Here is a 12,795-nt window from a genome sequence, read left to right as displayed (position 1 = left end):
GTTTAATGAAGATTCAAAAAAGATGTTTTTCAAAATCTGTGGGGAAAAAGGTATTTTGTTGTTTTTTTTTTGTCTTTTTTAATCAAAAATTAATATTCCATGATTTTTAGTGGGTATTTCCCCCTTTTTTCGAAAGAAAAGTAATTTTTCTCAGAAACTTAACTTTTGATGGGTAGAGTAAACTTCATGTAACTTATATATTTGATATCAGCATAAAAACCTGATTCTTTTGATGAGTTAATTGGTATGAAAATCCCGTGTTTTAGAGTTTTGAGCCGGATCGCTCCATACTTACAGTTCGTTATTACGGACTGTTTGATCAAAAATATTGGCATAGCAAAGCACAAAGTGACGATCCTCTGTGAAAGTAAAATTGAGTAAAATCCCTAAGATCACCACAACCATAGGCATGATAAATATTAATATTTGAAATATTTAGATGTTAGTATTCCATTATCTTAAAATCATATTTATTATTATGCTTACTATTTTAGATTTTTAATTCGCCAGTAAAAAAAATGAGGGGTATATATAATCATGGAACCAGTAGGCTACCCCGAAAAAAGTGTAACAATTCACACGTAGCTCCAGGCTGGTCTACAAATAAGAAAGGTTCAGGCTGACCTAAAGAGTGTGAGTAACTTACAATATTGGGAACTGGCGCTGGTGTCGATGAGAAAAAGAAAACAAAAAACCGCGCCATCTAGTATTTGCCGTTTCTTGGCAATTTGTCAGTGTAACAATGAGGCAATATAAGTTCAATTAGTGTAAAGGACAAGATTGGTGTAATAATAAGTGTCAGATCTCAATTTCCGCAGAGAAACCCAATAACAAAGCTTGTAGAAACACGAAGCAATGCCAAACACTATATGGCATTGCCGGCATTGGTAATTTTTTTAGACGCCACTGGCGCCAGTTTCCACTGTCTTAAGCTGCCCTTACTCTTTGGGCTGATCCCTATCAAACGGTTCGTGGTAACGAACTGTACTAAGGAACAACCTGGCTCAATAATAACTGAAACTCTATAAAACGGAGTTTTAATACCAATAGTTACATCAAAAGAATGTAATATAAGTTTTATCAAGTCTAGTCTTACCCATCAAAAGGTACGATCCTAAGAAAATTTGTCTTATTTTAAAAATTAGGGGGAAACACCCCATAAAAGCAATTGAACCTTAACGAAAACTAGACCTACGTTGCCCGGGCAACGTGTAGTGTTGCAACCTTTGTCCAGCTAAGCCGGCTAAAGTGTTGCGAGAGCAACACTTTGGTTTTCTTTCTTCGCTATCGATCAGTAATCACATGATCAAAGGCTATTCCTCAGCGTTGAAAGAACAATAACAAAATAGTATTGAAAGAAAAGATTCAATTGACTTTGCAGCCAGTTGAACTTTATCCTTTTCAATAGTAGACATCGTGACGGATAAAAACTTGGAACGATATCTTATACAATCTAGTTGGTATTATAAAGCTCTCCCTAACTTTCAGGATCAAAATACCATAGATGACATTCTATTAATTATTACGAAACTATCTCATTGTTTTACATTCCCGTTTGTGCTTGTTTCTTCACTATTGGTTAAATGATGAAGATGTCAACCTATCGAAGTTTTTAAAACGGTATGTTCTAACAAGAACGCAATCAGTTATCATATGACCAAAGGCTATTCCTCAGCAGTGAAAAAAACAACAACTACAAAATAATATCGAAAGAAGGGACTAAATTGACTTAGCAGCCAGTTGAACTTTATCCTTTTCAATTGTAGACATCGTGACGGATGAAAACTTGGAATAGTATCTTATATAATCTAGTTGGTATTATAAAGCTATCCGTAACTTTTCAGAATTAAAATACCATAGGTGACACTAATTATTACGAAGCTACCTCATTGACTTTGCAGCCAGTTGAACTTTATCCTTTTCAATAGTAGACATCGTGACGGATAAAAACTTGGAACGATATCTTATACAATCTAGTTGGTATTATAAAGCTCTCCCTAACTTTCAGGATCAAAATACCATAGATGACATTCTATTAATTATTACGAAACTATCTCATTGTTTTACATTCCCGTTTGTGCTTGTTTCTTCACTATTGGTTAAATGATGAAGATGTCAACCTATCGAAGTTTTTAAAACGGTATGTTCTAACAAGAACGCAATCAGTTATCATATGACCAAAAGCTATTCCTCAGCAGTGAAAAAAACAACAAGTACAAAATAATATCGAAAGAAGGGACTAAATTGACTTAGCAGCCAGTTGAACTTTATCCTTTTCAATTGTAGACATCGTGACGGATGAAAACTTGGAATAGTATCTTATATAATCTAGTTGGTATTATAAAGCTATCCGTAACTTTTCAGAATTAAAATACCATAGGTGACACTAATTATTACGAAGCTACCTCATTGTTTTACGTTATCGTTTGTACCCGTTGCGTAAACACTTAATTCTGTCAGATTTAAAGAGATCGAGTACAATGTGCATCAATTTGCACAAATTTCTAGCCCAAAGTGAACAGATTCTTACTTACAAGCCCCTCTCCCGTGATAGACATCAAGTTCACCGGAAACAAATAAATGGGTACACCAACTAGCAAAAGTTTAAACCCCTCATCGTTGAAGATGATTGTAGCCCAACAGCCGATTATTACTTACAAGTCCACTACATGTCGTACCACTGGAACCAAATTGGCTTAACCACCAAATACACCGGAAGCAAATAATAGGTACATCAACTAGCAAAAGTGGCAAACCCCTCATTGCCGAAGATGATTATGAGCTAACAGCCGTTTCTCGCCCAAAGTGAACCGATTCTTACTCATAAGTCCCTCTCCCGTGATAGGCATCAAGTTCACCGGAAACAAATAAATGGGTACACCAACTAGCATAGTTGCAAACCCCTCATCACTGAAGTTGACTGTAGCCTAACAGCAGATTATTACTTACACGTATCCTACATGTCTTACCACTGGAACCAAATTGGTTTTACCATCAAATACACTGGAAACAAATAATAGATACACCAACTAGCAAAAGTTGCTAACCCTTCATTGCCTAAGTGTTGCTTAGAACAGCCGACAGTTGCTTACAAGTCCTCTATATGTCTCACAATTTGTATCGGCCTAGATTTTGTTTCAGTGTGTACCTTACTACTGAAGTTGTCAACCCCTTGAAACTTTCAAACTGGTATACCTCATGAAGGAATTTTTGTACCAAAAAATGGATGTAATATACTTAGATCAGCTCATCAAGAGCTATCGATTGCCGTCGAAAAAAAAATTCTGTCTGTCTTAGTTCAAAAGTTGATTTTTTTTTTTTTTTGCCTTAGGCCAGCTTTCTAACGTCACCACTTAGAAAGGAGCAAAGGATAAGCTTCAATTTCTTAGCAATGAGAGAACTTTTAAAGTTTATTTGGCACATCTGATACCATTTCTCTACCGCAATCCCAAGTCCGAAAAATCGAATGATAAACTCAGCTGAAATCACGAACCGAAGTGGATAGAAACAATAGATGGCAGCACTTTCGGACCCGTGGGAAAATGCCACATTTTTGCTCCTGTAAATTTTTCTATTTATCACTCAAAGAAGATATATTGGATGTAGGGCCAGGTAACTGTCGCATATATTTAACACTTATAAATTTTAGTCCATCTTCAATTTGAAAGTTGTGCCTGCCTGCTTGCATGCTAGAACGGAGCTTTCCACTTGAAAGCAGAAACATGCTTTGATGAAACGAAAGCTTGGCTACACAACTTCAGATACTCCTCTCTGACATAGGCTATATAACTCCACTTCACTTCGCGCACCATAGGCTCTGGCTCGTGGACAAGCAAAAAACATCCTTTTTGGCCCCAGGCAAGAGTTCTGCAGAGCTTTCCAAAATGTAATGTCATATTCATCAATTCGGCCTTAGGTCCACACTTTCCGTAAAAACCGCAAAGGTAGGACCCTTACTAGTTTCCAGGAATAAGCTGAGATCGACAGCATAGGAAGAAAAAAAAAACCGGGACAAAACCAAAGTGTGGCTCTCGCAACACAATGACACCATCAAATTCAGCATATTGGAGAACCCTGTTGAAGAAGTTTCAAGCTCCTATTACAAAAATGTGAATTTTTTATTTTTTGCCAGAAGACCACGGATGTGTGTTTTTTTTTTTTTTTCCCAGGGGTGATTGTATCGAACCAGCAGTCCTACAATGTCGCGAAAGGGTTCATTCTAACGAAAATTAAAAGTTCTAGGGCCCTTTTTAAGTGACCAACGAAATGGGAGGGCACCTAGGCCCCCTCCCGTGCTCATTTTTTCTCCCAAAGTCACGGGATCAAAATTCTGAGATAGCCATTTCGCTCACCATAGTCGAAAAACCTTATAATTATATCTTTCGGGACGACTTAATCCCCCTACAGTCCCCGGGGGAGGGGCTACAAGTCACAAACTTTGACCATCGTTTACATATAGTAAGGGCTATTGGGAAGTGTACAGACATTTTCAGGGGGACATTTTTATGTTGAGGGGGGGGGAGGTGGGTCAGAGGAGGGGGTTACGTGGGAGGATCTTTCCATGGAGGAATTTATCATGAGGGAAGACAATTTCCATGAAGGGGCTGCAGGATTTTCTAGCAATATTATAAGAAAAATTGAGAAAATAAATCAAAAAAATTTTCAGCTGGAAGTAAGAAACAGCATTATAATCTAAAAAGAACATAAACTATTGCGCAAATATGGGGGTTCGTCTCCTCTACAATAACCCGCTCTTTACGCTGAAGTATTTTTATTAATTTCAACTATTTATTCCACGGCCTTTGTGATTCAGGGGTCATTCTTAAAGAATTGGGACAAAATTCAAGCGTTAGTTTAGAGAGCGAGGTATTGACGAGGAGGCGAACCCCCTCATATACGTAATAAAAATATACAAATATAGAAGTTTGTTACGTAACTTAATTCGTAAGTTACGTGTATTTATCAAAAATAAAAACTTTAGTCAAAAAAAGTTCTAGTTGCCTTTTTAAGCAACCAAAAATTGGAGGGCAACTAGGCCTCCTACCCCACCCCTTCTTTTTATGAAAATCCTCCAATCGAAACTATGAGAAAGCCATTCAGCCGAAAAAAAAATATGCAAATTTTGTTTTAATTATTCATGTGCGGTGAGCCAAAATCAAAGCATGCATTAATTCAAAAACGTTCAGAAATTAAATAAAACAACAGGTTTTTTTTTAACTGCAGGTAAGGAGCGACATTAAAACTTAAAACGAACATAAATTATTCTGTATTTGAAAGGGTTGTCCCCTCCACAGCGCCACGCTCTTTACGCTAAAGTTTTTTATTGTTTCAAAAAGTAGAGTTCTGAGAAAGAGTCAAACCTTAGCGTAAAGATCTAGGTGTTGAGGAGGGGAAAACCCCTTTCATATATGGAATAATTTCTGTTCGTTTTAAGTTTCAATATCGTTCCTTACTTACAGTCAAAACAACTTATTTTTTTATTTAATTTGCTTCAAAAGACCAAAGAACACCAGCGACTATGGTGGCTGGAATTGCAAAGCATATTTCTGTGCCACTTATCCTGCTTCCAATAAAGCAGAAAAAGGCCGCAGTGTCACTATTTTCATTTTTAGCCAGCCTCTATTTTCTAGGTAGCCTATTCGGTCCCCAAAATTTGCAACAACTATAATCAGGTATGTGTTCCACACACAAAACCTGTCACAGACCGATTGCACTGTATCCTTTCATACTGTTCTACAAATACTCTTTACCCGTTTTTATAGCCTGCTCTCTATTCAGGTAAGATTCTAGTAAAAAGTAGGGAAACAAGAAAGAGGATATTCTTGAATAAACATTATTTTAATTTAATATAACTGCATACAACATCGAATTTGAACAATAGAACAAAAATTCGCTGAATAAGAACAACTTACGAGTGAATCTGACAGCAATTAACAATAAACCATAAAATACTCCCTAAAATTTGAAATATACAGTTTATACAATTATAATAATACATGCTGACTAAACGACAGAAAATATTTAAACAGAATAAGGATAAAGAATGTCAAATGGTACAAGTTCGTCGAGTGTATAAAGTGGTTATAATTTATTACAAAAGGAAAATCTGGCTTACTGTAAGCTTCATGAAAAGCAGTACCAGTTGTGTTTTTAAGACACCAATATAATTAGATCTGTTATGAAGTGCTTATATTCAATTTTAGACATATCTACAAAGAAAGATTACCATTAATGTTTACGAGTAAATTGCATCAATATCTCAATTATTCCATGCTTTTGTTTGACTAGTCAATATTCATAAAACAAAAAATAGACACATTCTGCAGTACTAAGCTAAAAAGACTTATCTCCATATTCCTGGACTTTGTAAATTATACATTCTGAATGAAATCATCTACCTTTATCTTTGTCCTATTTATTTTATCTTTGTCAAAGGAGCACGGGTTCAATCCCAGTTGTGACCAGTTATTTAGTTTGGGACGGGGGTTAGTGGCGTGACTCTGTAAGTTCAGCCAGAGTCGACCCAGCTCTTAATGGGTACCTGGAGAAATCTGGGGAAGGTAAGCAGGAAGGGTGTGTGAAAGCACAGGATGGTTGGCCCCCAGCCCCCCATTGCACTTCCTGGCTGAAGGACCATGAAACAGAGATCAGAACCGTCGGTTTGGACCTTAAGGGTCTGTGCCGTCTTACTTTACTACTTACTACTAAATCATCTACCATACCTATTTAGCACAATATTTGGTATTTTTGTTATTACTTTTGGGTTTTATTGAAGTGGAGCATTTATTATTGTTATTATTTAGACTGACTTTTTGACACCTTCCTACGGTGGTAAAATGTGTTTCGAGAAGCTTTGATTTTGCCATTGATCATTTTAATAAAATCATAATCGGTGTCCAAGTGAAACTGTCTTTCTTTTTATTGTTATGCTTCGTTGATTTTCTAAGCCTATTTCTAAGTTTGATTTAAAGATTTTAGTTTGTTTGATTTTCTTGCTTCTCTTTTAACTTTTCTCGTCTTTCATATGACACACTATTGGTCTAATTGGTCTAAATGAACTAAGTATTTATTAAAAAAAGCTATTGATTTTCATTTTAAGCTGCATAAACTTTTTCTGGTGTAACCGTATAGCCAGAAGCTTTAAATTGTTTTAAAGTAAAGTATGTCTTTGAAGATGAGAGAACAAATTCGAGACGCATATTTCAGTCTTAGCACGGCAGCATTTCTGCATGGAAAACTCTAATAGTACGTCCTATATTTAAAATAATATCTCATATTTTTTAATTCAACAAAAATACTTTTTTGTCGAAAAATATACAAATAAAACAAGGAAGCGAAATTTGGTCAACGAATTTGGCATTGGTGTTGCTGGATCTAAAAGAGATTCCAAACCTAAAAAAAATATAAAAGAAGGCCGCCTATCTGTTTACACTAACAACTAAAATCGTTCAAACATAAGTACAGGGTCTTTCCATTCATAGTACACTGCCACGGGAACTGTAACGAAAATGGCAAGAATCCAATGGGCTCAAATAACTCCATGCTATCTATTCTAAGCCCAAGTTCCATCTAAGCCCATCTATTCTTCTATGTATCACACAATTGTCTGATCAGGTACAGGTTATGAGGGACTAGCTGCCGTAATCTGTTCTCCAAGATGGTTGCTGAAAAAAAATACAGTTATTAAGTTTCAATCCACTCGACAAGATTATACTATTTTCAACAACGAAAAAGTAGTTTCTGTAGGGAAAGTAAAAAAAAAAATTCAAAAAAAGACCTAGTTGGGTAAACATATACACAATAAGAAAAACAACTTTGCGATTTCGGGAATGAAGCAAGTAGTTTGAAGAACTCTCACTGAAGAAGTTTTGGTATAATTGTTATAAATAGTTACTGTGTGTTGCATTTATAACAAAACCCCCCCTCCATGGGCAGTGTCATTATGAAAGTGATCTATTCACCAATATGATACGGTAATAATCAAAAAGTGTATGATCTCAAATCAGGTAAGAAAGAAATTATGATTTCATAATATGATTTGAAATCATAATTCAAATCATACCAAATGTGGTTGAAAGTCATATTATGATTTTCAACCACCCATAAGAAAGAAATTAAAAATGTTATCTTAAATTGTTTATATACGTTTACTCCCAATCATTCACTCTAAGAATTCCAACCTATTACATATTCACAATACCATAGTTTCTATTAATGATCGGCTATAGTCTCCATATAAGATATTTTAGTAGGAATTTCCAGGGAACCATTGAGCAAAAACTTCACTGTTTGCTGGAAAACAACTTTCACTACTTATAGTCTCATTATATAGAGAACCTAAAACGCCTTTAGTAAATCCTTCTGTCCTTTAGTAAATCTTCATATTCGCCTCTTATTTAGGATTATTTATTTTTATATCAAATTATACATTTAAAGACTTCAAAATTGGACATCCAAATCATAGCTTCCGATCATTAAATATTTCGCTGGGTAATTCTATTTCAACATCATTATACTTGATCCTCTTTATTTACGCGAATAAGACTTATCTTTGATAGACGTAACTAACAAGTAGCTCCAAAAGCTGACTCTGTTTAAGAGACAATAATGAGTGGTTGCACTCATTTTTGTCAGAGTGACATCTTGAATAGTCCTTAAATCTGCCTAGTAATACCTTACGCCACAAACATTTGAATTCAGTCGTTAGACATGCTTCAAGCCCAGAGAGCAAACAAATTGCACGTGGCATCTGTTCGATCCTTTATTTGGTCACTTGAGTTCAAACTACTTTAGCTTAGCAGCTTGTCACCTGGCTGTCATTGACATTAGGTTACTCATACATCTAAGTAATTATCTATGTAAGATGTTGTGCAAGATGTGCTTATGCGCTAAGAAAGGTTCTTTCTTAGGTCCCTTGGTTCAGTCCCTAAGGATCTCATGAGTTTATAAGATTGTCTTTTAATCCACAAAAGTTTAATCATCGGCAGGGGCTGGGGGGGCGGAATGGGTATCAGGATTTTACGAGAGAAGTAGGGCTACCACCGGGTCAGTTTCTTTCATGCTGAAGGAGGAGGGATCATTGGCCTCCAATGAGGCCCCTAACACACTTACTTATTTTTTACCCTTTCCATACTTTCTAGCATTATTCGCATGATTTATTTTGTTCTTTGTTTTTTTTTTCCTCCTCTCTCCTGAAATTTGAGCAGAAAGTAATTTGCTTGTTTTTTTGTTGTTGCTTCTTTCTATGTTTTAAAATCATCCCCCTTAAAAAACGTATCCAAAAAGGCCTGACTAGATGCGATTAATATTCACCAAATGCATGCTTACAGAATTACACCATTGACCCCTGTTTCAAACCAAATACCTAGTGAAACCAGGACTCCAACCCCTGTCCTCAGGATTTCAGGTCTAGCGTGCTAAACACCCGACTAGAACGGCTCGCTTTATTTTAATACAATGGTTAAAGAAAATTTACTTTTTCAAACATATACTTTACCAAAATACTACTCACCAATAAGAAACCTCCACCCAGCCCAAAGAAGGAAGAGAAAATTACCAGAAAAAGTTAGTGGTGGGTTAAAACTATAGAAAAAGTCGTTACAAGGAAAAACTAAGTTTTCGTCGAAAAAAGAGTAAGTACAATTTTTTGGCTAGAAATCTAGCCACTACTTAAAATGACACAGTTGCTAATAAGGCATAGCAGACATGTAACTTTCAACGACCTTCCTTTAGCAAAATTTTATGTTCTACTACCAACATAATACTCACCATTGAGCCAGAGGTAGCACTTAGACCAAAACCTCCGCCAAGCCCAAAGGAGGAGGAGGCACCTATGCTGAGACCTCCAATACCAGACATATGGTGCATTCCAGCTGCGCCAGTTCCCATAAACCCTGTTCCAGGATGACCTCCACCATGCATTGATTGATTGTACATATAATAAGAGCTTGCGCTAGCCCCACCAGGGGCACCAAATGTTGCAAACCCTTTGTCAAATGAGCCGAGCATTTCTGGTAATCCTAAACAGCCTTTTTTCTTCTTTGACTTTGATGATAGTTTGCGGTTTCGTGTCTGAATACCTTCTTTTTTCATTGTCAACGGTCGGTTCACCTGAAGAAATATTATACATTTAGTCTCGAAAATAGTGAACAATCCCTACGTAAAAATAGGCATCTTCATTCATGCAAAAATTGACTCTGAAATTAGTGGCAATGATTTGAGAAAATAAATATTTTCATGACTTAATCTGCAGTCGATTGTTCTTTTAGTGGTTGCACAGTCTAGTCTAATAACATAAACTTAATTTTAAATGATTTTGTCTTTTGTCAATAATAGCGTTAGGTAAGTTAAAGCGCATTCACGAAATTTTCCGTGGTAAACAATTTCCAAGGGAAGGAGATTCACCGAACACATTGGATTTTTTTTTTCAGCAAGAAAAGTCAAATTTCTATGAATTCTTTATGTTTGTACTTTTATACTTAGTACTCCGAGGGGATCAGGCTCATGTTTATGTACTTTTCCATTTGAAATACAATATAATTCAAATAACACAAAACAATGTATGCTTATGAAAAACTCGCATTTTCAGTCATGGGCGTAACATGGATGGAAGAGTGGGTAGCTGCCCTCCCTAGGCATCAAAATAAAAGAATAAACGTAAAAAAGTCCATTAAAGCTTTGGCTTCTGCAAGCTTTGACGGAGTTTCCCCCTCTACTTAATATCTAGTCATTCCATATCTCCGCTTACATATTACAGTGTTTGGTGTCACAGTCACAAATGTCCAATATGTCGCTAGTCGTTTACCTAGTTCTAGTTTTAGGTTGGATAATAGAAAAACACTGCTTGATAGTTAGCCTGGTGAAGCCAAACAGCCCCTGAAACTAACATTGGCTCATAATTGTAAGGCAAGGAATTACCAAATGTCTCTACTCATCCTCTCCCGGAGTGACAATAACCCTTTTAAAAAAATAACGTGATGTCGATCTGTGATTTTGCCAACCACACTCAAGCCCCCTGCCCCAGGCAGGATAGCCAGTCCCACTCGACGCTAAATATAGCTTGTTGTAATTAATTCCAATAGTTATTGAATAATCGCAACTATTATGCTATGTTAAAAGCCGTTTTGGACAGCAAAATTAATTCTATGCAACGAATTTGAAAATTTGAGGAAACTGTAAAAGTTTACTGGTCAAAGTCTATGAGACTATATTGTTCCTATTGTACCAAAAGATGAAGTTGAAATAAATAAAAAAATGTTAAAATTGAAATCAAAATCTTGCAACTCTGCGGCCACTTTTAAAGAAGGTCTGAACAGGAGGATTTTGTATTTATCCCGATGGATATAAACACCATGAATTTTCTATTTAGAAAAAAATGAACGGCTGTTTATTGAGCGCTGAACTCAGAATAAAAAACAATTAATTTAATAGGTTTCAAAAAGCACTATTGAACGCAATTCAATAATTGCAAATGCTTATTGAACCAAAAAAAAAATTAAACATTAATTGCAATAAGCTTACGAAGCGTGTGGCCGATTAGCTGACTCCCTCTATTCTTGGGCAAAGGACGGAGCATTATTAATAAATATTATAATTAAAAAAAACAGTAACTGAACGATATTGCAAGTATTTTTGTACCATTGAAAAAAATCACCAATATTTCACCAAAAATCAAAAGAAAAGTCACCAAAAAATTGATTGTTAATAATGATAGGCTATACACCAATAAGACGCGTTCAGCACCTCGAGGTAAGACATTATGTTTTTTGAAGGCCATCAACCGCTTCAAGAAGAAAGAGAATTTATACCGAAAAATGAAATTTCGACAAAACTGAAACTGCGATCTAAAATCATTTTTTGGAAATAAAAGTTGCAAATGCTTATTGAACGAAAAAAATACAAGAAAATTGCAATAAGCTTAATAAACGTGTGGCCGATTAGCTGACCACAGCTACCCCTAGCTAGACAAAAGACGAAGGATTAATAATAAAAATCATAAAAAAAACAGCAACTGAATGATATTGCGAGTATTTTACACCATTTAAAACAATCATCACCATTTCACCAAAAAATCGAGTGTCAATAATGATAGGCCATACACCAATAAGACACGTTGGGCACCTTGAGATAAGACATTATGTTTTACAAAGGCCGTCAACTGCCTCAAGAAGAAAGAGAAGACATTATGTTTTACAAAGGCCGTCATCTGCCTCAAGAAGAAAGAGAATTTATATTGATAAAATAAAATTTCAAGGAAAAGCTGACATTTTGGTCTAAAATCATTTGGACCAAAAACTTTTTTTGGAAATAAAAGTTGAAAATGCCCATTAAACGAAAAATTAATTACAATGAGCTTACTAAACGTGTGGTCGATTAGCTGACCACAGCTATCCATGGACAAAGGACCAAACATTAATAATAAAAATCATAATTAAAAAAAACAGCAACTGAATGATATTGCAATTATTTTTGCACCATTCAAAAACAATGACTGTTAGACGGCATGACAACAACAGTTAAAAGAACCAAAAATCCATGAAACTCAATTAGTCATCCTATGTCTTTAACTCTATTGATTTCCCCAATCCTTGAATTGATCCGTTTTACGGATGATTTGTCAATCCAACCTCGGTAGTAATAACACAATGAGCAAAATATTGGTGGTCCATTCACGAAGGTATATCTAGTTAAGAATGTGTCTAATATGAATTGACAAGGCTATAAACAAGATCAAAATGTAATAAAATCATGCCCTTAGAGGATGTATGGTTGTATATTTGGGGGCGAAACGGCCAA

At 35.6% G+C, this 12,795-nt stretch overlaps 1 protein-coding gene across 3 annotated transcripts in view; it reads right to left on the bottom strand.

The window, feature by feature from the left end:
* Positions 1–5,819: 5,819 nt before the first annotated feature.
* LOC136035366 (GATA-binding factor C-like) overlaps positions 5,820–12,795 on the bottom strand; it is a 56,408-nt gene continuing 49,432 nt past the window's right edge. For all 3 annotated transcript variants that reach the window (XM_065717123.1, XM_065717125.1, XM_065717124.1), the window contains exons 5-6: positions 9,769–10,110; positions 5,820–7,664 (exon numbers count right to left, since the gene is read on the bottom strand). In XM_065717123.1, the coding sequence (XP_065573195.1) occupies positions 7,632–7,664; positions 9,769–10,110 (375 nt within the window). In that variant the 3' untranslated portion in view covers positions 5,820–7,631. The remainder of the gene's footprint in view (positions 7,665–9,768; positions 10,111–12,795) is intronic.

This window comes from Artemia franciscana, chromosome 14, assembly GCF_032884065.1.
Source record: "Artemia franciscana chromosome 14, ASM3288406v1, whole genome shotgun sequence".
Lineage (NCBI taxonomy): Eukaryota > Metazoa > Arthropoda > Branchiopoda > Anostraca > Artemiidae > Artemia > Artemia franciscana.
Note: the sequence above shows the minus strand (reverse complement) of the source record. Positions and strands in the feature narration are given on the sequence as shown.